The 19909-nt window shown below is 52.2% G+C and overlaps 1 protein-coding gene across 1 annotated transcript in view; it reads left to right on the top strand.

Moving 5' to 3' along the window:
• CASTOR2 (cytosolic arginine sensor for mTORC1 subunit 2) overlaps nucleotides 1-18405 on the top strand; it is a 29677-nt gene extending 11272 nt beyond the window's left edge. The window contains exons 2-9 of the mRNA XM_038759806.1: nucleotides 3910-3980; nucleotides 4074-4270; nucleotides 8066-8201; nucleotides 8734-8857; nucleotides 10579-10689; nucleotides 14459-14541; nucleotides 14790-14884; nucleotides 16528-18405. Coding sequence (XP_038615734.1) covers nucleotides 3910-3980; nucleotides 4074-4270; nucleotides 8066-8201; nucleotides 8734-8857; nucleotides 10579-10689; nucleotides 14459-14541; nucleotides 14790-14884; nucleotides 16528-16596 — 886 coding nt within the window. The 3' untranslated portion in view covers nucleotides 16597-18405. The remainder of the gene's footprint in view (nucleotides 1-3909; nucleotides 3981-4073; nucleotides 4271-8065; nucleotides 8202-8733; nucleotides 8858-10578; nucleotides 10690-14458; nucleotides 14542-14789; nucleotides 14885-16527) is intronic.
• Nucleotides 18406-19909: the final 1504 nt, after the last annotated feature.

The following is a 19909-nucleotide window of genomic DNA, read 5'->3' as shown; positions in this document are numbered from 1 at the left end:
AGGGACCGTCTCTATATGTTGCCAACCTGCACTTCCCAAGCGCTTAGTACAGTGCTCTGCACACAGTAAGCGCTCAATAAATACGATTGATTGATTGATTGTGTACTCACCACCAAGGATTGCTGATCTCAGCATGGCTCAGTGGAAAGAGCCTGGGCTTCGGAGTCAGGTCGTGGGTTCAAATCCCGGCTCTGCCACTTGTCAGCTGTGCGACTCTGGGCAAGTCACTTCACTTCTCTGGGCCTCAGTTCCCTCATCTGTCAAATGGGGATGAAGACTGTGAGCCCCCCGTGGGACAACCTGATCACCTTGTAACTTCCCCAGCGCTTAGAACAGTGCTTGGCACATAGTAAGTGCTTAAAAAATGCCATCATCGTCCCGAAGATCGTTGACCCCTCAAATTGGGCTGTGGGGACACAAACACAGTGGAATATATTTCATGAATCAATCCCAGTTTTCCCTGGTCCTAGGCATCCATACAGTAGTACTAGTACAGTAGTAGTAGTAGTAGTAGTACAGTAGTAGTAGTAGTAGTAGTAGTAGTAGTAGTACAGTAGTAGTAGTAGTAGTACAGTAGTAGTAGTTCCAACTTGTACTTCCCAAGCGCTTAGTACAGTGCTCTGCACGCAGTAAGCGCTCAATAAATACAATTGATGATGATGATGATGATAGTACTGACAGTACCGGGCACCTGCTGGGAGCAGAGCACTCTTCTGGGCAGTGGATATGTGCAGAGCACTGTACTGAGCGCCTGGTGTGTTCAGAGCCCTTGGGAACATTCATCAATAGTCAAGACACGATCCCTGCCCTTGCAGTGCTTACAATCTGGAAAGAGCACAGGCCTGAGAGTCGGAATAATAATAATAATAATAATAATGGCATTTGTTAAGCGCTTACTATGGGCAAAGCACTGTTCTAAGTGCTGGGGAGGTTACATGGTGATCAGGTTGTCCCACGTGGGGCTCACAGTTTTCATCCCCATTTTACAGATGAGGGAACTGAGGCTCAGAGAAGTTAAGTGACTTGCCCAGGGTCACACAGCAGACATGTGGCGGAGCCGGGATTAGAACCCATGACCTCTGATCCCCAAGCCCGGGCTCTTTCCACTGAGCCACGCTGCTTCTCATGTGGCTGTGTGCAGAGCACTGTACTGAGCGCCTGGTGTGTTCAGAGCCCTTGGGAACATTCATCAATAGTCAAGACACGATCCCCGCCTTTCCAGTGCTTACAATCTGGAAAGAGCGCAGGCCTGAGAGTCGGAATAATAATAATAATAATAATGGCATTTGTTAAGCACTTACTGTGTGCAAAGCACTGTTCTAAGCGCTGGGGAGGTTACATGGTGATCAGGTTGTCCCACGTGGGGCTCCCAGTCATCATCCCCATTTTACAGATGAGGGAACTGAGGCTCCGAGAAGTTAGGTGACTTGCCCAAGGTCACACAGCAGACACGTTGGCGGAGGCGGGATGGTCATCGGTTCTAATCCCGGCTCTGCCACTTATCTGCTGTGTATGGGCAAGTCACTTCATCATCATCATCAATCGTATTTATTGAGCGCTTACTGTGTGCACTTCTCTGGGCCTCAGTTCCCTCATCTGGAAAATGGGGATCAAAGACTGCAAGCCCCATGTGGGACAGAAACCGCACCCAAGCCAATTTGCTTGTATCCACCCCAGCGCTTAGTCCAGCGCCTAGAACATAGTAAGTGCTTAACAAATACCACTATTATTAGTGGGATTTTAGGAGGCTTTGAGGCGGGGGAGAGTTGTGGTCTCTCCATATACAGGTCCCCACAGCACCTGCATATATGTTTGTACATATTTACTTGTACATATTTACTATTCTATTTATTTTATTTTGTTAATATGTTTTGTTCAGTCGTCTGTCTCCCCCCTTGTAGACTGTGAGCCCGCTGTTGGGTAGGGACCGTCTCTAGACGTACTTGGACTTCCCAAGCGCTTAGTACAGTGCTCTGCACACAGTAAGCGCTCAATAAATACGATTGAATGAATGCATGGACTTGTGAATCGGGGAGGTCCCCGCCACAAATAAAACTTGGTCAGCAGTGGGGTTTGGAGGCGGGAGGGGGAAGGAGGTCAGTAGTTAATTTTGGGTTCAAATTGGAGAAGCAGCATGATTTACCATAGTCCTGGGAGTCACGGGACCTGGGTTCTAGTCTTGGCTCGGCAACTTGTCGTCTGCGGGACCTTGGAAAAGTCACTTCACTTCTCTGGACTTCAGTTACGTCACCTGGAAAATGGGGATTAAATCCTCCTCCCTCCGACTCAGACTGTGAGCTTCATGTGGGTCAGGGACTGGGTCCAACCTGATTATCTTGGATAATCATCATCATCATCATCAATCGTATTTATTGAGCGCTTACTATGTGCAGAGCACTGTACTAAGCGCTTGGGACGGACAAATTGGCAACTATAGAGACGGTCCCTACCCAACAGTGGGCTCACAGTCTAAAAGGGGGAGACAGAGAACAAAATCAAACATACTAACAAAATAAAATAAATAGAATAGATATATACAAGTAAAATAAATAAATAGAGTAATAAATATGTACAAACATATATACATAAATACAGGTGCTGTGGGGAAGGGAATAATAATGATGGTATTTGTTAAGCGCTTACTATATGCAGAGCACTGCTTGGGAAGTCCAAGTTGTTAACGTATAGAGACGGTCCCTACCCAGTAGTGGGCTCACAGTCGAGAAGGGGGAGACGGACAACAAAACAACACATATTAACAAAATAAAATAAATAGAATAGGAAATATGTACAAGTAAAATAGAGTAATAAATCTGTACAAATAAATCTGATGAAGAGAATAATATAATAATAATATTTGTTAAGCACTTACTATGTGCAAAGCACTGTTCTAAGCGCTGGGGAGGTTACAAGGTGATCAGGTTGTCCCACCGGGGACTGACAGTTTTAATCCCCATTTTACTGATGAGGTAACTTAGCACATAGCATTTAGAAGGTACCCTAAAATAAAACTGCCCCTCTGCAATTCCTTCAGCGGAAGCAAGAGAGTAGAGTATGTATGGCCTCGGCAGTTCGCTAGTCAATAACTAAAAATAATAATAATAATAATGGCATTTATTAAGCGCTTAGTATGTGCAAAGCACTGTTCTAAGCGCTGGGGAGGTTACAAGGTGATCAGGTTGTCCCACCGGGGACTCACAGTTTTAATCCCCATTTTACAGATGAGGTAATTTAGCACATAGCATTTAGAAGGTACCCTAAAAGAAAACTGCCCCTCTGCGATGCCTTCAGCGGAAGCAAGAGAGTAGAGTACGTATGGCCTCGGCAGTTCGATAATCAGTAACTAATAATAATAATAATGGCATTTATTAAGCGCTTACTATGTGCAAAGCACTGTTCTAAGCGCTGGGGAGGTGATCAGGTTATAATAATAATAATAATAATGGCATTTGTTAAGCGCTTACTATGTGCAAAGCACTGTTCTACTGATACAAGGTGAAGAATTTGCATCTGGGGGGAGAACAGGGGAGGCACCTGGTTAGCAACGTGGCTCAGTGGAAAGAGCCTGGGCTTTGGAGTCAGAGGTCACGGGTTCAAATCCCAGCTCCGCCAATTACCTGCTGTGTGACCTTGGGCTTCTCTGGGCCTCAGTTCCTTCATCTGTAAAATGGGGGTTAAGACTGTGAGCCCCACGTGGGACAACAACCTGATCACCTTGTATCAGTAGAACAGTGCTTTGCACATAGTAAGCGCTTAACAAATGCCATCATTATTATTATTATTATTATTATTATTATTATTATTATTATTATAACCTGATCACCTTGTAACCTCCCCTGACTCCAAAGCCCGGGCTCTTTCCACTGAGCCACGTTGCTAACCAGGTGGCCTCCCCTGTTCTCCCCCCAGATGCAAATTCTTCAGCCTGACGGAAACCCCGGAGGATTACACCGTCATCGTGGATGAAGAGGGCTTTCTGGGTGAGGATGGGGGTGAGGCCGGGGCCGGGGGCCGGGGGCCGGGGGCGGGAGGGTGGCCAGCTGACCCCCCGTCCTCTCCCCCGGTACCGGCAGAGCTCCCGGCGTCGGAACACCTGAGCGTGGCGGAGGCCACCTGGCTGGCCCTCAACGTGGTGTCCGGCGGCGGCGGAGGCTTCTCCGGCTCCCAGCCCATCGGCGTGACCAAGATCGCCAAGTCGGTCATCGCCCCGCTGGCCGACCAGAACATCTCGGTCTTCATGCTGTCCACCTACCAGACGGACTTCATCCTGGTAGGACGAGGGGGCCGGGGGCTTGGGGAAGGGGCGATAATTTGGTTTGGCCTGCCTGAGGAGATTGGGAGCATCTCCCTTCTGCATAAAGCCCATCCTTCCCATCGTATGTACTCCACCTGTCTCCACCACACATCCTGGGCTTCAAGGCTGTCCATCCCCTCACCCCCTCCTACCTCACCTCCCTTCTGTCCTTCTCCAGCCGCTAATCTCCTCACCGTATCTCGTTCTCACCTGTCCCGCCATCGACCCCGGCCCACGTCATCCCCCAGGCCTGGAATGTCCTCCCTCTACCCATCTGCCAAGCTAGCTCTCTCTTCCTCCCTTCAAGGCCCTGCTGAGAGCTCACCTCCTCCAGGAGGCCTTCCCAGACTGAGCCCCTTCCTTCCTCTCCCCCTCGTCCCCCTCTTCATCCCCCCCATTTTACCTCCTTCCCTTCCCCACAGCACCTGGATATATGTTTGTACATATTTATTACTCTATTTATTCTACTTGTACATATCTATTCTATTTATTTTATTTTGTTAGTATGTTTGGTTTCGTTCTCTGTCTCCCCCTTTTAGACTGTGAGCCCACTGTTGGGTAGGGACTGTCTCTATATGTTGCCAACTTGGACTTCCCAAGCGCTTAGTACAGTGCTTTGCACATAGTAAGCGCTCAATAAATACGATTGATGATGATGATGATCTCCCTTCTGCCTAAAGCCCATCCTTCCCATCGTATGTACTCCACCTGTCTCCACCACACATCCTAATAGTAATGATAATAATAATGATTACGGTATTTGTTAAGCGCTATGTGCAAGGCACTGTACTAAGCGCTGGGGTGGATACCAGCAAATTGGGTTGGACACACTCCCTGTCCCTTCCCAGACTGAGCCCCATCCTTCCTCTCCCCGTCGTTCCCCTCTCCATCCCCCCCACCTTACCTCCTTCCCTTCCCCACAGCACCCGTATATATGTATATATGTTTGTACATATTTGTTACTCTATTTATTTATTTATCTTACTTGTACATATCTATTCTATTTATTTTATTTTGTTAGTATGTTTGGTTTTGTTGTCCGTCTCCCCTTTTTAGACTGTGAGCCCACTGTTGGGTAGGGACTGTCTCTATATGTTGCCAACATGGACTTTCCAAGCGCTTGGTACAGTGCTCTGCACACAGTAAGCGCTCAATAAATATGATTGATTGATTGATTGATTGTCCCACGTGGGGCTCACGGTCTCGACCCCCGTTTTCCAGATGAGGTCACTGAGGCCCAGAGAAGTGAAGCGACTTGCCCAAGGTCACCCAGCAGACAAGGGGCGGAGCTGGGATTAGAACCCGTGATCTGCCTCTCAGGCCTGGGCTCAATCAATCAATTGTATTTATTGAGCGCTTACTGTGTGCAGAGCACTGTACTAAGCGCTTGGGAAGTCCAAGTTGGCAACACACAGAGACAGTCCCTACCCAACAGTGGGCTCACAGTCTAAAAGGGGGAGACAGAGAACAAAACCAAACATACTAACAAAATAAAATAAATAGAATAGATATGTACAAGATAAATAAATAGAGTAATAAATATGTACAAACATATATAGGGCTCTTGTGGAAGCAGCACGGCTCAGTGGAAGGAGCCCGGGCTTTGGAGTCAGAGGCCGTGGGTTCAAATCCCGGCTCCGCCACTTGTCAGCCGTGTGACTTTGGGCAAGTCGCTTCACTCCTCTGGGCCTCAGTTCGCGCATCTGTAAAATGGGGGTGAAGACTGTGAGCCCCCCGGGGGGACAACCTGTTCACCTTGTAACCGTCCCAGCGCTTAGAACAGTGCTCTGCACATAGTAAGCGCTTTATAAATGCCATTATTATTATATTACTATTATCCACTAGGCCAGACTGCTTGTCCCCTACAGCGAGCGTGCCACCTCTCGTCCATGCCCCAACTAGTGCGCACACCCCGTCTGCAACCCCCAACGGCTCTCCCTCCGATCAACCCATCCGTCAGTGGTAGTTAAGGAACGCTTGCTCTTGAGAAGTCGTGTGGCCTAATGGATAGAGCACGGGCTTGGAAGTCAGAGGACCTGAGTTCTAGTCCCTGCTGTGCTGCTCGCTTGCTGTGTGACCTTGGCCAAATCACTTCACTTCTCAGGGCCTGAGGTTCCTCAGCTGTAAAACGGGGGATTAAAACCCCGTTCTCCCTCCAATTTAGACTGTGAGCCCCATGGGGGACAGGGACTGTGATCAAATTAATTTGATCACATTGAATCATTTGAATGAACTTTCATTCATTCATTCATTCAGTCGTATTTATTGAGCGCTTACTGTGTGCAGAGCACTGGACTAAGCGCTTGGGAAGTCCAAGTTGGCAACATATAGAGACGGTCCCTACCCAACAGTGGGCTCACAGTCTAGAAGGGGGAGACAGAGAACGAAACAAAACATATTAACAAAATAAAATAGACTAAATATGTACAAATAAAATAGAGTAATAAATACGTACAAACACATGTACATATATACAGGTGTTGTGGGGAGGGGAAGGAGGTAAGGCCGGGGGGATGGGGAGGGGGAGCACTGTATCTATCTCAGTGCTTAGAACAGAATTTGACATATAGTAAGCGCTTAACAAATGCCATAAAAATAAAATTAAAAAATACAATGTGCAGAGCACTGTACTAAGCGCTTGGGAAGTCCAAGTTGGCAACATATAGAGACGGTCCCTACCCAACAGTGGGCTCACAGTCTAGAAGGGGGAGACAGAGAACAAAATAGAACATATTGACAAGATAAAATAAATAGACTAAATATGTACAAATAAAATAGAGTAATAAATACATACAAACGTATATACATATATACAGGTGCTGTGGGGAGGGGAAGGAGGTAAGGCGGGGGGGATGGGGAGGGGGAGCACTGTATCTATCTCAGTGCTTAGAACAGAATTTGACATATAGTAAGCACTTAACAAATACCATAAAAATAAAATTAAAAGATACAATCATCAATCGTATTTATTGAGCGCTTACTGTGTGCAGAGCACTGTACTAAGCGCTTGGGAAGTACAAATTGGCAACATATAGAGACAGTCCCTACGCAACAGTGGATGTGCAGGGTACTGTACTAAGCGCTTGGGAGAGGACAACAGAGTTGGTAGACGCGTTCCCTGCCCACCCTGAGCTTATGTTCTCTCCCCCTTTTAGACTGTGAGCCCACTGTTGGGTAGGGACCGTCTCTATATGTTGCCAATTTGTACTTCCCAAGCGCTTAGTACAGTACTCTGCACATAGTGAGCGCTCAATAAATACGATTGATGATGATGATGATGATGATGATGTTCTAGAGGGGAGGCAGATGTGAATATAAATAAAACAGACACGAATCTAAATAACATTCTTTATGGCCCGGCTCTCTGCCTTTAGTAATCCCCCTGCGTAGCATCGTATTTCTCTAGCACCTACCCCACAGAGAGGCCAAGTGCTTAGTACAGTGCTCTGCACACAGTAAGCGCTCAATAAATACAATTGAAGAGAAGAAGAAGGCCGCCCCGTGTCCTTAGGACTGGCGGCTTGCCGGTAGCTTGTGCCCGGTCTTAATTTGTGCCACGCTTACAACCCGATGCCCCCGACGCCCCACTGGCGTTTGGCTCGCCACGTCCAGGCCCCACCGGTGACTCTGCCTCAGTTTCTCGGCGGCTCCACCTGTGTCCCCCCCACCACTGCTTCTCCCCATGTCCATCCCGCCGGGGGTAGTCTTCAGGATGGGTGCCAGGCGGTCCACGGGGGTGGGCTCCCACCCCACTCCCCCTGCCAACCTCAGGTCCGCGAGCGGGAGCTGCCCTTCGTGACACACACGCTGGCGTCCGAGTTCACCATCCTGCGAGTGGTCAATGGCGAGACGGTGGCGGCCGACCTCCTGGGCACCATCACCAACGGCTTCGCCAAGCCCAAGCTGGGTAAGTGCCCACCGGGCAGCCCCACTCCCTGGGGATGGGCTTTCCCTGTTTGGCCCCTGACCGCCCACCCATCGATCAATCAGTCCTATCTACGGAGCGCTTACGGTGTGCAGGGCACTGTACCAAGCGCTCGGGAGAGTCCAATACAGGAGTGTTGGAAGACACGTTTCCCGCCCACAGGGAGCTTACAGTCTAGAGCCCACTGTTGGGTCGGGACTGTCTCTATATGTTGCCAACTTGGACTTCCCAAGCGCTTAGTACAGTGCTCCGCACCCAGTAAGCGCTCAATAAATACGATTGATGATGACGATGACACACGTTGAAATCATTTCGAGGTAGGGGAAATGGTGGATGATGGCGGATAATGATGGTATTCGTTAAGCGCTTACTATGTGCAAAGCACTGGGGGGATGCTGGGGGGCCCAAGGCGGGGGCGGTATCCAGCGCCGGCCCCGGATCGAGCTGCCCGGGAGTCGGGGGGCCCCGGGGGGGGGCCCCCGTCTCTCAGACTCCATGGCTGTGCCCTTTTCAGTTCAGAGACCGGTCATCCACCCGCTGTCCAGCCCCAGCAATATGTTCTGCGTGACCAGCCTGGACCCCGACACCCTGCCCTCCGTGGCCACCCTGCTCATGGACGTCATGTTTTACTCCAATGGGTGCGTGGCCCGGCTCGGCCCGCGGCCCGGGGTGGGGGGGGGGTCTCCTTCTGTTTGGAGGGGGGCGGTGGGTATTTCTCAGGACTCCCCCAGATCCCAGCCTCCGTGGGGAAAGACTCGGGGGGGACTCGGTACACTGTACTGCGTGTGTGAATCAATCTGTGGTATTTATTGAGCACTTAACTGCAGTGCTTTGCACACGCTAAGCCCTCAATAAATATGATTAACTGTGTGCAGAGCACTGTTTTAATCATAATAAGGATGGCATTTATTGAGCACTTAACTGCAGTGCTTTGCACACAGTAAGCCCTCAATAAATAGGATTGATTAACTGTGTGCAGAGCCCTGTTTTAATCAGAATAAGGATGGCATTTATTGAGCACTTAACTGCAGTGCTTTGCACTCAATAAATATGATTAACTGTGTGCAGAGCACTGTTTTAATCATAACAAGGATGGCATTTATTGAGCACTTAACTGCCGTGCTTTGCACACGTAAGCCGTCAGTAAATAGGATTGCTTAACTGTGTGCAGAGCCCTGTTTTAATCATAATAAGGATGGCATTTATTGAGCACTTAACTGCAGTGCTTTGCACACAGTAAGCCCTCGATAAATAGGATTGATTAACTGTGTGCAGAGCACTGTTTTAATCATAATAAGGATGGCATTTATTGAGCGCTTAACTGCAGTGCTTTGCACACAGTAAGCCCTCAATAAATAGGATTAACTGTGTGCAGAGCACTGTTTTAATCACAATAAGGATGGCATTTATTGAGCACTTAACTGCAGCGCTTTGCACACAGTAAGCCCTCAGTAAATAGGATTGATTAACTGTGTGCAGAGCCCTGTTTTAATCATAATAAGGATGGCATTTATTGAGCACTTAACTGCAGTGCTTTGCACACAGTAAGCCCTCAGTAAATAGGATTGATTAACTGTGTGCAGAGCACTGTTTTAATCATAATAAGGATGGCATTTATTGAGCACTTAACTGCAGTGCTTTGCACACAGTAAGCCCTCAGTAAATATGATTGATTAACTGTGTGCAGAGCACTGTTTTAATCATAATACGGATGGCATTTATTGAGCGCTTAACTGCAGTGCTTTGCACACAGTAAGCCCTCAGTAAATATGATTAACTGTGTGCAGAGCCCTGTTTTAATCATAATAAGGATGGCATTTATTGAGCACTTAACTGTGGTGCTTTGCACACAGTAAGCCCTCAATAAATATGATTAACTGTGTGCAGAGCCCTGTTTTAATCATAATAAGGATGGCATTTATTGAGCACTTAACTGCGGTGCTTTGCACACAGTAAGCCCTCAATAAATATGATTAACTGTGTGCAGAGCACTGTTTTAATCATAATAAGGATGGCATTTATTGAGCACTTAACTGCGGTGCTTTGCACACAGTAAGCCCTCAATAAATAGGATTAACTGTGTGCAGAGCACTGTTTTAATCATAATAAGGATGGCATTTATTAAGCGCTTACTGTGTGCAAAGCACTGTTGAGAACTTGTCCCGCCAGTCCCCCCCATCAGTGCGGCAGGGACCGAGTCTCCTCCTCCTCCTCCCTGTGCCCTCACCCCGCGTCCCCAGCCCGCAACCTCCACCCTCCGTGGGCTCGGCCCACGCCCAGGGGAGGTCGGGGGCACCGTTGCCCAGGATGCCCCCCCTTGCCCGGCCTGACCCCCGCCCCCGCTCCCCCACGGCCGCAGAGTGAAGGACCCGGTGGGCGGCAACGAGGAGTGCGGCCACATCCGCTTCTTCTCCTTCTCCCTCATCGAGGGCTACATCTCCCTGGTCATGGACGTGCAGACCCAGCAGCGGTGAGTGCCACAACCACCCCCGGGCACGGCCCCCCGCCACTCCCCTGGGGCCGGGCATCTCGGCCCCCAGAAGGAAATGGGGCTCGGAGAGGTTCCTGCCTTGCCCTTCCTCCCGGCGTGGGAAGGGTCCCACCAATTGGGAATGACCGCCCATTCACGCCTCTCCTCATTCATTCAGTCGTATTTACTGAGCGCTTACTGTGTGCAGAGCACTGTACTAAGCGCTTGGGAAGTCCAAGTCGGCAACGTATAGAGACGGTCCCCACCCAACAGCGGGCTCCCAGTCTAGAAGGGGGACAGAGGTCAGGGGCTCAAATCCCGGCTCCGCCAATTTAATGATAATAATGGCATTTATTAAGCGCTTGCTATGTGCAAAGCGCCATTCTAAGCGCTGGAAAAAGTTGACTTGCCCAAGATCACACAGCAGACAGGTGGCGGAGCCAGGATTAGAACCCATGGCCTTCTGACTCCAGGCCGGTGCCCTATCCACTAGGTCAGCCGGGTGACTTTGGGTAACTTATCTGGGCCTCAGTTCCCTCGTCCGTAAAATGGGGATGAAGACTGTGAGCCCCCCGTGGGACAACCTGACCACCTTGCAACTTCCCCGGCGCTTTGCACCTAGTAAGCAACCGTTATTATCAATCAATCAACCGTATTTATTGAGCACTTACTGTGAGCAGAGCACTGTACTAAGCGCTTGGGAAGTCCAAGTTGGCAACATATAGAGACGGCCCCTACCCGACAGTGGGCTCACAGTCTAAAAGTATGATCCCACATAGAGCTCATCTGTCCTAAATCAGGTTAAATCGGGGGTGGAGGGGCAGCTTCTGGGAGCCATCCAAACTGGGGAGACGGGTCCCCCGATTCCCCCGCCATCCGGGGACGGTGCTCGAAGGGGGCGCGGGGGGCCGGGACCCCTCCCCAACCGGGAGCTTACTCCTCCTCCCAGAGGGGCGATGGGGGGTCAATATCACAGCCTGGGCCCACTGCGGGAGAAGCAGTGTGGCCTACTGGACACAACAAGGGCCTGAGCCCACTGCTGGGTAGGGACCGTCTCTCTATATGTTACCAACTTGTACTTCCCAAGCGCTTAGTCCAGTGCTCTGCACACAGTAAGCGCTCAATAAATACGACTGATGATGACCTGGGTCCTCCACTCCCAGCTCTGCCACTGGTTTCCTGCGACCTTGAGCAAGTCACTTCACTTCCCCGGGCCTCGGTTCCCTCATTTGTAAAATGGGGATTAAGACTGTGAGCCCCATGTGCGACAGGGACTGTTTCCTACCTCACTCGCTTGTAATAATAATGATGGTATTTATTAAGCGCTTACTGTGTGCAAAGCACTGTTCTAAGCGCTGGGGAGGTGACAAGGTGATCCGGTTGCCCCACGGGGGGCCCACAGGCCACGACGATGGGGATGCAGGGCCAAGGGCCTCAAATAATAATAATAATAATAATGTTGGTATTTGTTAAGCGCTTACTATGTGCAAAGCACTGTTCTAAGCACAGGGGAGGTGACAAGGTGATCAGGTTGTCCCATGGGGGGGCTCACAGTCTTAATCCCCATTTTACAGATGAGGGAACTGAGGCACAGAGAAGTGAAGTGACTTGCCCACAGTCACACAGCTGACAGTTGGCGGAGCCGGGATTTGAACCCATGACCTCTGACTCCAAAGCCTGGGCTCTTTTCCACTGATCCACGCTGCTTCTCTTGGGGTAGCTACCCCAGGGCATAGCACAGTGCCTGGCACATTGTAAGGGCCTAACAAATGCCAGGAAACAACAACAAAAGACCTGGGTACTTAACAAATACCATAAATACTGTGCACAGAGCAGTGGTGGTGGTGGTAGTAGTAGTAGCGGTGGTGGTATTTATTGAGTACCCACTTTGCCAAGGGCTGAAGAAGAACAGAATAAGGAGAGTGACAAGTTCCCTACCCAAAAGGAGATTCCACTAGAACGAGGGAGACAGACGTCAGTCAGTCAGTGGTATTTATTGAGCGCTCACCGTGTGCAAAGCACTGCGCTAAGCGCTTGGGAGAGTACAACATAACAATAAACGGACACATTCCCCTGCCCACAGCGAGTTTACAGTCTAGAGGGGACGTAAAGCTATGTACAAACATCCCCGCCCTCCCTGAGCTCTTTGGAGGCTGACACGAGCCCTGCTCTCCAGGAGCTTCTAGTCTAGGTATTTATTGAGCGCTTACCGTGTGCAAAGCACTGTGCTAAGTGCTTGGGAGAGTACAACATAACAATAAACGGACACATTCCCCTGCCCACAACGAGTTTACAGTCTAGAGGGGACGTAAAGCTATGTACAAACATCCCCGCCTTCCCTGAGCTCTTTGGAGGCTGACACGAGCCCTGCTCTCCAGGAGCTTCTAGTCTAGGTATTTATTGAGCGCTTACCGTGTGCAAAGCACTGTGCTAAGCGCTTGGGAGAGTACAACATACCAATAAACAGAGACATTCCCCTGCCCACAACGAGTTTACAGTCTAGAGGGGACGTGAAGCTATGTACAAACATCCCCGCCCTCCCTGAGCTCTTTGGAGGCTGACACGAGCCCTGCTCTCCAGGAGCTTCTAGTCTAGGTATTTATTGAGCGCTTACCGTGTGCAAAGCACTGCGCTAAGCGCTTGGGAGAGTACAACATAACAATAAACGGACACATTCCCCTGCCCACAGCGAGTTTACAGTCTAGAGGGGGCTGTAAAACTCTGTAAAACTTACAGTCTAGAGGGGACGTGAAGCTATGGACAAACATCCCCGCCCTCCCTGAGCTCTTTGGAGGCTGACACGAGCCCTGCTCTCCAGGAGCTTCTAGTCTAGCAGGGAAGATGGACACCGAAATCCATCAGAGGTAGAAGAAGAGACTTGAAAGGGGGATGTGTCTCTAGGGGGATGTTGAGCCAACCTGCTGGGAAGGGGGTGAAGAGCCTCATGCAGAGGTGAGAACTGGGGAAGGGGAGGAAGAACCGGGAAAGGCCAATTCAGGAAGGCTTCCCGGTGGAGAGGTGGTGACCTCAGGAGGCTTTGAAGATGGGAAGAGCCGCCACCGGCCACTGAATGCAGAGGGGAGGGAGTTTCAGGCTGGACGGGGCTCGCCCTGGAACTCGGCGTACCCGCTAACTCTAAAATGGGTTATTTAAAGAGCCGAAGCCTTCGAGGGGAACGCAGCGAGCTAGAAAGTGATTTAAGCCGCAGGTTAGTGCCGAGCGAGTTGTTTAAACAGCCGAGAACTAAAAACGGAGAAGTTTAGGCTGCAGGTGCATCAAGTGAGTTGTCTAGACAGCACGGAAGCATCAAGTGGGTCGCTTAGACGACAAAGAAGCACAGAGTGGGTTGCCTAGACTGCAAGGAAGCATCGAGTGAGTTGTTTGGACTGCAGAGGAGCATCGAGCTGATTAGACTGCCCAGATGAATAAAGTGAGTTGTTCGAACTGCAGAGAACTATAAAGGGAGTGGCGTAGGCTGCCCAGAAGCACAGAATGAGCCACTTGAGGCGGGCAGCCTGAGGGCAGCTGAGGTTTGGCGCCCACCCCCCGCATCACCCCGGCCATGGGCCGGCAAGCGAGGCCGGGGCTTTGGGTCATTTGGGGCCACGTTCCTCTCCCGTGGGCGACTGACTGGCCCGGCGGCCCCCGCTTTGAGAAGGGACCACAGGGTTGGCGGGGGTGGCCAGCGAGGTCTGCCAGGTCCGCCGGGCGAGGTCGGCCGGCCGGCCGGCAGGGCCTGACGCCCGGCCCCGTCCTCTGCGCCCTCGAGGTTCCCCAGCAACCTGCTGTTCACGAGCGCGTCGGGTGAGCTCTGGAAGATGGTCCGGATCGGCGGGCAGCCGCTTGGCTTCGGTGAGACCCGGGCGCTCCCGGAGGAGGGGGGCGGAGTGGGGGGAGGGCTCGGACTTCGGCCCCCACAGCGGCTCCGACCATCACCCGCAGCCAGAGCCCCTTCCCCCCACGGCGAGTCACGGGCACGGGCGCTGGGGGCCGTCTGTGGCGGTGGGCGGGCAGTGGACCCTTCTGGTTTGAGGCCTGATGCCCCCTCACCGCCGCCTCCTCAATCCACCGTCTCCCGGTGCCCCCCGCCGCTCCCCCAGATGAATGCGGCATCGTGGCCCAGATTTCTGAGCCCCTGGCAGCCGCGGACATCCCAGCATATTACATCAGCACCTTCAAGTTCGATCATGCACTGGTGAGACCCCACGGGACAGGGGCGGGCGGGGGGCAGGCTTCAAGGGAAGAGGGGGCGGGAGGACGAGGCCCGGGGTGTCCTTGATGTCCCTCTCGGCGGTGCGGATGGAGGGCTCTATGGGATGCCCTTCTCTGATGTGGACACAGTGGGGGATCAATACTACCTGGATGGAGTGGCAGGAGCTGCCCCAGGGGCCACCCAAGTCCCAGAGCCGAGCCGGCGGGTCAGAGTGGGCCACAAACCGAGCATGTGGGGTGCTGGCCGCAGTTCGGGGGAGTCACTTCCCTGTTCTCCCTCCCCGTATGGGATACAGGGACTGTATCCGACTTGACGATCTACCCCTGCCTTTAGAACAGTGCCTGGCACGGAGTGAGCGCTCACCAAATACCATTATGACCGTTTGTTAATTAATAATAATATTTCCACCCTGCCCCGGCCGGGCTTGAATTGGAGTCCCAGCCCCAGCAGCCTTACACAGAAGGTGGACGGGTTGGAGAGGGTCAGAGACAGATGACAGGAAGGGGCTCGGGGCGGGGGGACACGGCCCAGCTGGACTCTGGGTCCACAGAAGAGGAAACGGGTTACAATCCAGCAGGACAGATTTTTTATGGCAGGGGGGATCTTTAAATTCATTTAATGTGGGATTCATTCAGTGCTTTCTCTGCCCTCAGTACTGTGCTGAGCACTGGTGTGGACGCACGATGATCAGATGGGATCCGGTCCCTGACTGCACCCCCTCCCCCAAGGGCTCTCGGTCTGATGGAGGGAGGCCGGGGATCTAATCCCCATTTTAAAAATGAGAGAATTGAGGCCCAAAGCTGCTCGAGCTCACACGGTAGACCAGAGGCAGATCCGGGACTACACCCCAGGTCTCCCGACTCCCAGATAATTATAATAACTATTATTATTATTGTAGTACTTGTTAAGCGCTGACTGTGTGCCGAGCACCATTCTAAGAGCTGGGGTAGTTACAAGTGAATCAGGTTGGACACAGTCCCTGTCCCACGTGGGGCGGACTTAATCTTCATTTTACAGAGGAGGGAACCAAGGCCCAGAGAAGTGAAGTGACTTGCCCAAGATCACCGAGCAGACATGTGGCGGATTCAGGATTAGAACCCAGATCCTCCCGACTCGCAGGCCCGAGCTCTGTCCACTAAGCCACACTGCCTCACCCCCATTTTACAGATGGGGAAACGGAGGCCCAGAGAGGTCAGGCCCTTGTCCAAGGCCACACACAGCAGAACCAGGGTCTCTGGACCCCAGGCTTGGGGGTCTCACCACTGGACCACTCTGCCCTAACCTAAGGAAACATTTCCTGGAGATGCAAAGCCCAGGGTCAGGCGGTGGTGCAGGGGAGCAGGGAGACAAGGTGGGAGGAAAGGAAGGATCAGACTATGGAAGGTCAAAGCCCACATGCCCAGAAGCAGGGACTGGACAGGGTGAATGCCTCCACAGGCCCCAGGGAGCAGGTGAGGTTTGGAAGAGGGGCTCGGGAGAGGCAGGTGGAAGGCTGGAAATCAATCAATCAATCATATTTATTGAGCGCTTACTATGTGCAGAGCACTGTACTAAGCGCTTGGGAAGTACAAATTGGCAACACATAGAGACAGTCCAACCTCCTCTCCCCCGTTCTGCCCGCACAGGTTCCCGAAGAGAACATTAACAGCGTCATTAACGCCCTCCAAGTCAGTCAGGCCGAGCAGCAGCGTTAGACGGGCCTGAGCCCTCACCTTCTCCTCCTCCTCCTCTTCCTCCTCCTCCTCCTCCAGTGCTCCCCCTCCCCACCTCCCCTCTCTCGCAGCGGAGCAGGAGCGCGGCCAGAGCAGCTGAGGGGCAGGGGGCTTCTCCCGGCCCCGTGGCCAGCGACCCCGCCACTGGCCGGCTGACCCCGGCTGACCCGGTGCCGTGGCAGGGCCTGGGAGGGGGGACTCACGTTCAACACTACTCTCTGCGGAGACCCCACCCCAGAGCCCCTCCGGTCTCCCGGAGGGACCCTCCCCGAGAAAGCGGGGGGCTCGCCCTCAACACTACACCCTCCGCGGAGACCCTACCCCAGAGCCCCTCCGGTCGCCCGGGGGGACCCTCCCCAACCTCAGCCCACACTCCTCACTCTGGGGAGGGGCTGCATGACGGCCCCTTCCCACCCACCCCCAGTCCTAGGCCCTAGGACGGATGCCCACCGCCGAGGGGTTTCTAGGCCCCGCTGCCAGGTCGGGGCAAGGAGGGGGCGCCTGACGGACAGGGACTCGAAATCGGGCGGGGGTCTCCCCGGGGCCTCGTGCTGGGACGGCCGGACGGCCATTCCTTCCGAGCCCCTGGACACTCCTTGCAACTCCCACGGGACCGGCCGGAACCTCGACGCCCCCGGCTGTTCCTGCCCAGATGGGTACGGGGCAGGCGGTGGCGGGGTCCTCCGTCCTTCGAACCTTCGTGAATTTGCACAAAATTCAGAGAGAACCAAAACTGTAAGTTGCTTCTTCGTTCCTTGAAGGGGCGGGGGGCCAGGTCTCCAAGGCCGCAGCACCGGGGGGGACTTGAGGCCCACACGCTCACACTCACCCCCTTGGCACGTGGAGGCCGGGGCAGCCTCCCGCCCCATCCCACCCGGATCTTTGGGCCCCCTACACGTGCCCGAGACCCCTCACCCCGAATCCCTCCGACCCAATTCCCTGCCCTTTCTTTGGGAAGAAGGAAAGAAGCAACGAATTCCTGGCGTTTCCCCAGACCCCTCCCCCTGTGCAGGTGCGAGAGAGCGCGTGTGCGTGCTTGAGCCCCTCGAAGGCTAAGGCTGTGGCGTCGCGCTGGCCGCAGCCTGGACCGCCTGACGTAGAAATACCTGTGTTTTATGTTTCTATAGATATATACTGTATAGAGCATATATACTTGAGCAATATATATGTTAATATATGCCACGTGCAGCCCACCCGAACCCGGCCCACTTGGGTCAGTGGGGGCACGCTGGCCGTATATTTTTAATTCAAGTATATAGGCAATACGACCACGTCGATCAGGTGTAAGAGGTTCTCAAACCAGCAGAATGGAGCCCCGGCCTCCCCCCCCCCCCGGGGGACCCTTCCCCCATTTGGGTCAGGGCCCTGCCCATCCTGGGGAGGGTCGTACCTCCAGGCGGCGAAGGACGGGGCGTCCCGCTTGACGACCTCCTGGCCGGGAGGGGGCGCTGCCTTGACGGATGGAAAGCAGGAGACGGGCCGGAAGGAAGGGAGGTCAGCGTGCGCACGTACGTGCGTGAGGGCGGGGCCGCCTTCACTGCCCATCCCCGCCTCTTTATCTGTATGGCCGGGCTGGGATTGGTCAGCGTGCGTGCGTAGGTGCGTACGTGCTGAGGCGTGCGTGAGGGCGGGGCCTGCCCACCCCCCGCCTCCTTATCTGTATGGCCGGGCTGCGATTGGTCAGCGTGCGTGCGTGCTTACGTACGTGCGTGCTGAAGCGTGCGTGCGTACGGGGCCGCCCTCACTGCCCATCCTTCCCCCCCCTCCCTTTTCATTCATTCATTTATTCAGTCAGTCAGTCGCACTTATTGAGCGCCTACTGTGTGCGGAGCACTGTAGTAAGCGCTCAATAAATGCGATTGAATGAATGAATGAATGAAAGAAGGAGACAATACAGTTCATTCATTCGTTCAATCGTATTTACTGAGCGCTTACTGTGTGCAGGGCACTGTACTAAGCGCTTGCGAAGTCCAGTTCGGCAACACAGTCCCTACCCACAACGGGCTCAAGGGCTAGAAGAAGGAGACAATACAATTCATTCATTCATTCATTCAAAAGTATTTATTGAGCGCTTACTGTGTGCAGAGCACTGTACTAAGCGCTTGGAAAGTTCAATTCGTTAACACAGTCCCTGCCCAACAACGGGCTCAAGGGCTAGAAGAAGGAGACAATACAATTCATTCATTCATTCATTTATTGAGCGCTTACTGTGTGCAGAGCACTGTACTAAGCGCTTGGGAAGTACAATTCGGCAACACAGTCCCTACCCAACAACGGGCTCAAGGTCTAGAAGGAGACAATACAGTTCATTCATTCATTCAATCGTATTTATTGGGCACCTACTGTGTGCAGAGCACTGTACTAAGCGCTTGGAAAGTACAATTAGGCAACACAGGCCCTACCCAACAACAGACTCAAGGTCTAGAAGAAGGAGACAATACAATTCACTCATTCATTCATTCGTATTTATTGAGCGCTTACTGTGTGCAGAGCACTGTACTAAGCACCTGGAAAGTACAATTCGGCAACACAGTCCCTACCCAACAACAGGCTCAAGGTCTAGAAGAAGGAGACAATACAATTCATTCATTCATTCAATCGTATTTATTGAGCGCTTACTTTGTGCAGAGCACTGTATTAAGCGCTTGGAAAGTACAGTTCGGCAACACAGTCCCTACCCAACAACGGGCTCAAGGTCTAGAAGGAGTCAGTCATATTTATTGAGCGCCTACTGTGTGCAGAGCACTGTACTAAGCGCTTGGGAAGTACAGTTCGGCAACACAGTCCCTACCCAACGACGGGCTCAAGGTCTAGAAGGAGTCTCAGTCAGTTGCATTTATTGAGCACCTACTGTGTGCAGAGCACTGTACTAAGCACTTGGATAGTACAATTTGGCAACACAGTCGCTACCCAACAACGGGCTCAAGGTCTAGAAGGGGGAGACAACTAGACAAAACAAGTAGACAAAATGTCAATACCATCAAAATAGATAAATAGAATTCATTCATTCATTCATTCAATCGTATTTATGGAGCGCTTACCGTGTGCAGAGCACTGGACTAAGCGCTTGGGAAGTACAAGTCGGCAACATAGAGAGACGGTCCCTACCCAACAACGGGCTCATGGTCTAGAAGCAACTAGACAAAACAAGTAGACAAAATGTCAGTACCATTAAAATAGATAAATAGAATTCATTCATTCAATCACATTTATTGAGCGCTCACCGTGTGCAGAGCACTGGACTAAGTGCTTGGGAAGTACAAGTCGGCAACATAGAGAGACGGCCCCTACCCAA

Source organism: Tachyglossus aculeatus, chromosome 17 (genome assembly GCF_015852505.1).
Source record: "Tachyglossus aculeatus isolate mTacAcu1 chromosome 17, mTacAcu1.pri, whole genome shotgun sequence".
Lineage (NCBI taxonomy): Eukaryota > Metazoa > Chordata > Mammalia > Monotremata > Tachyglossidae > Tachyglossus > Tachyglossus aculeatus.
This window is presented reverse-complemented; position numbering and strand designations above follow the sequence as displayed.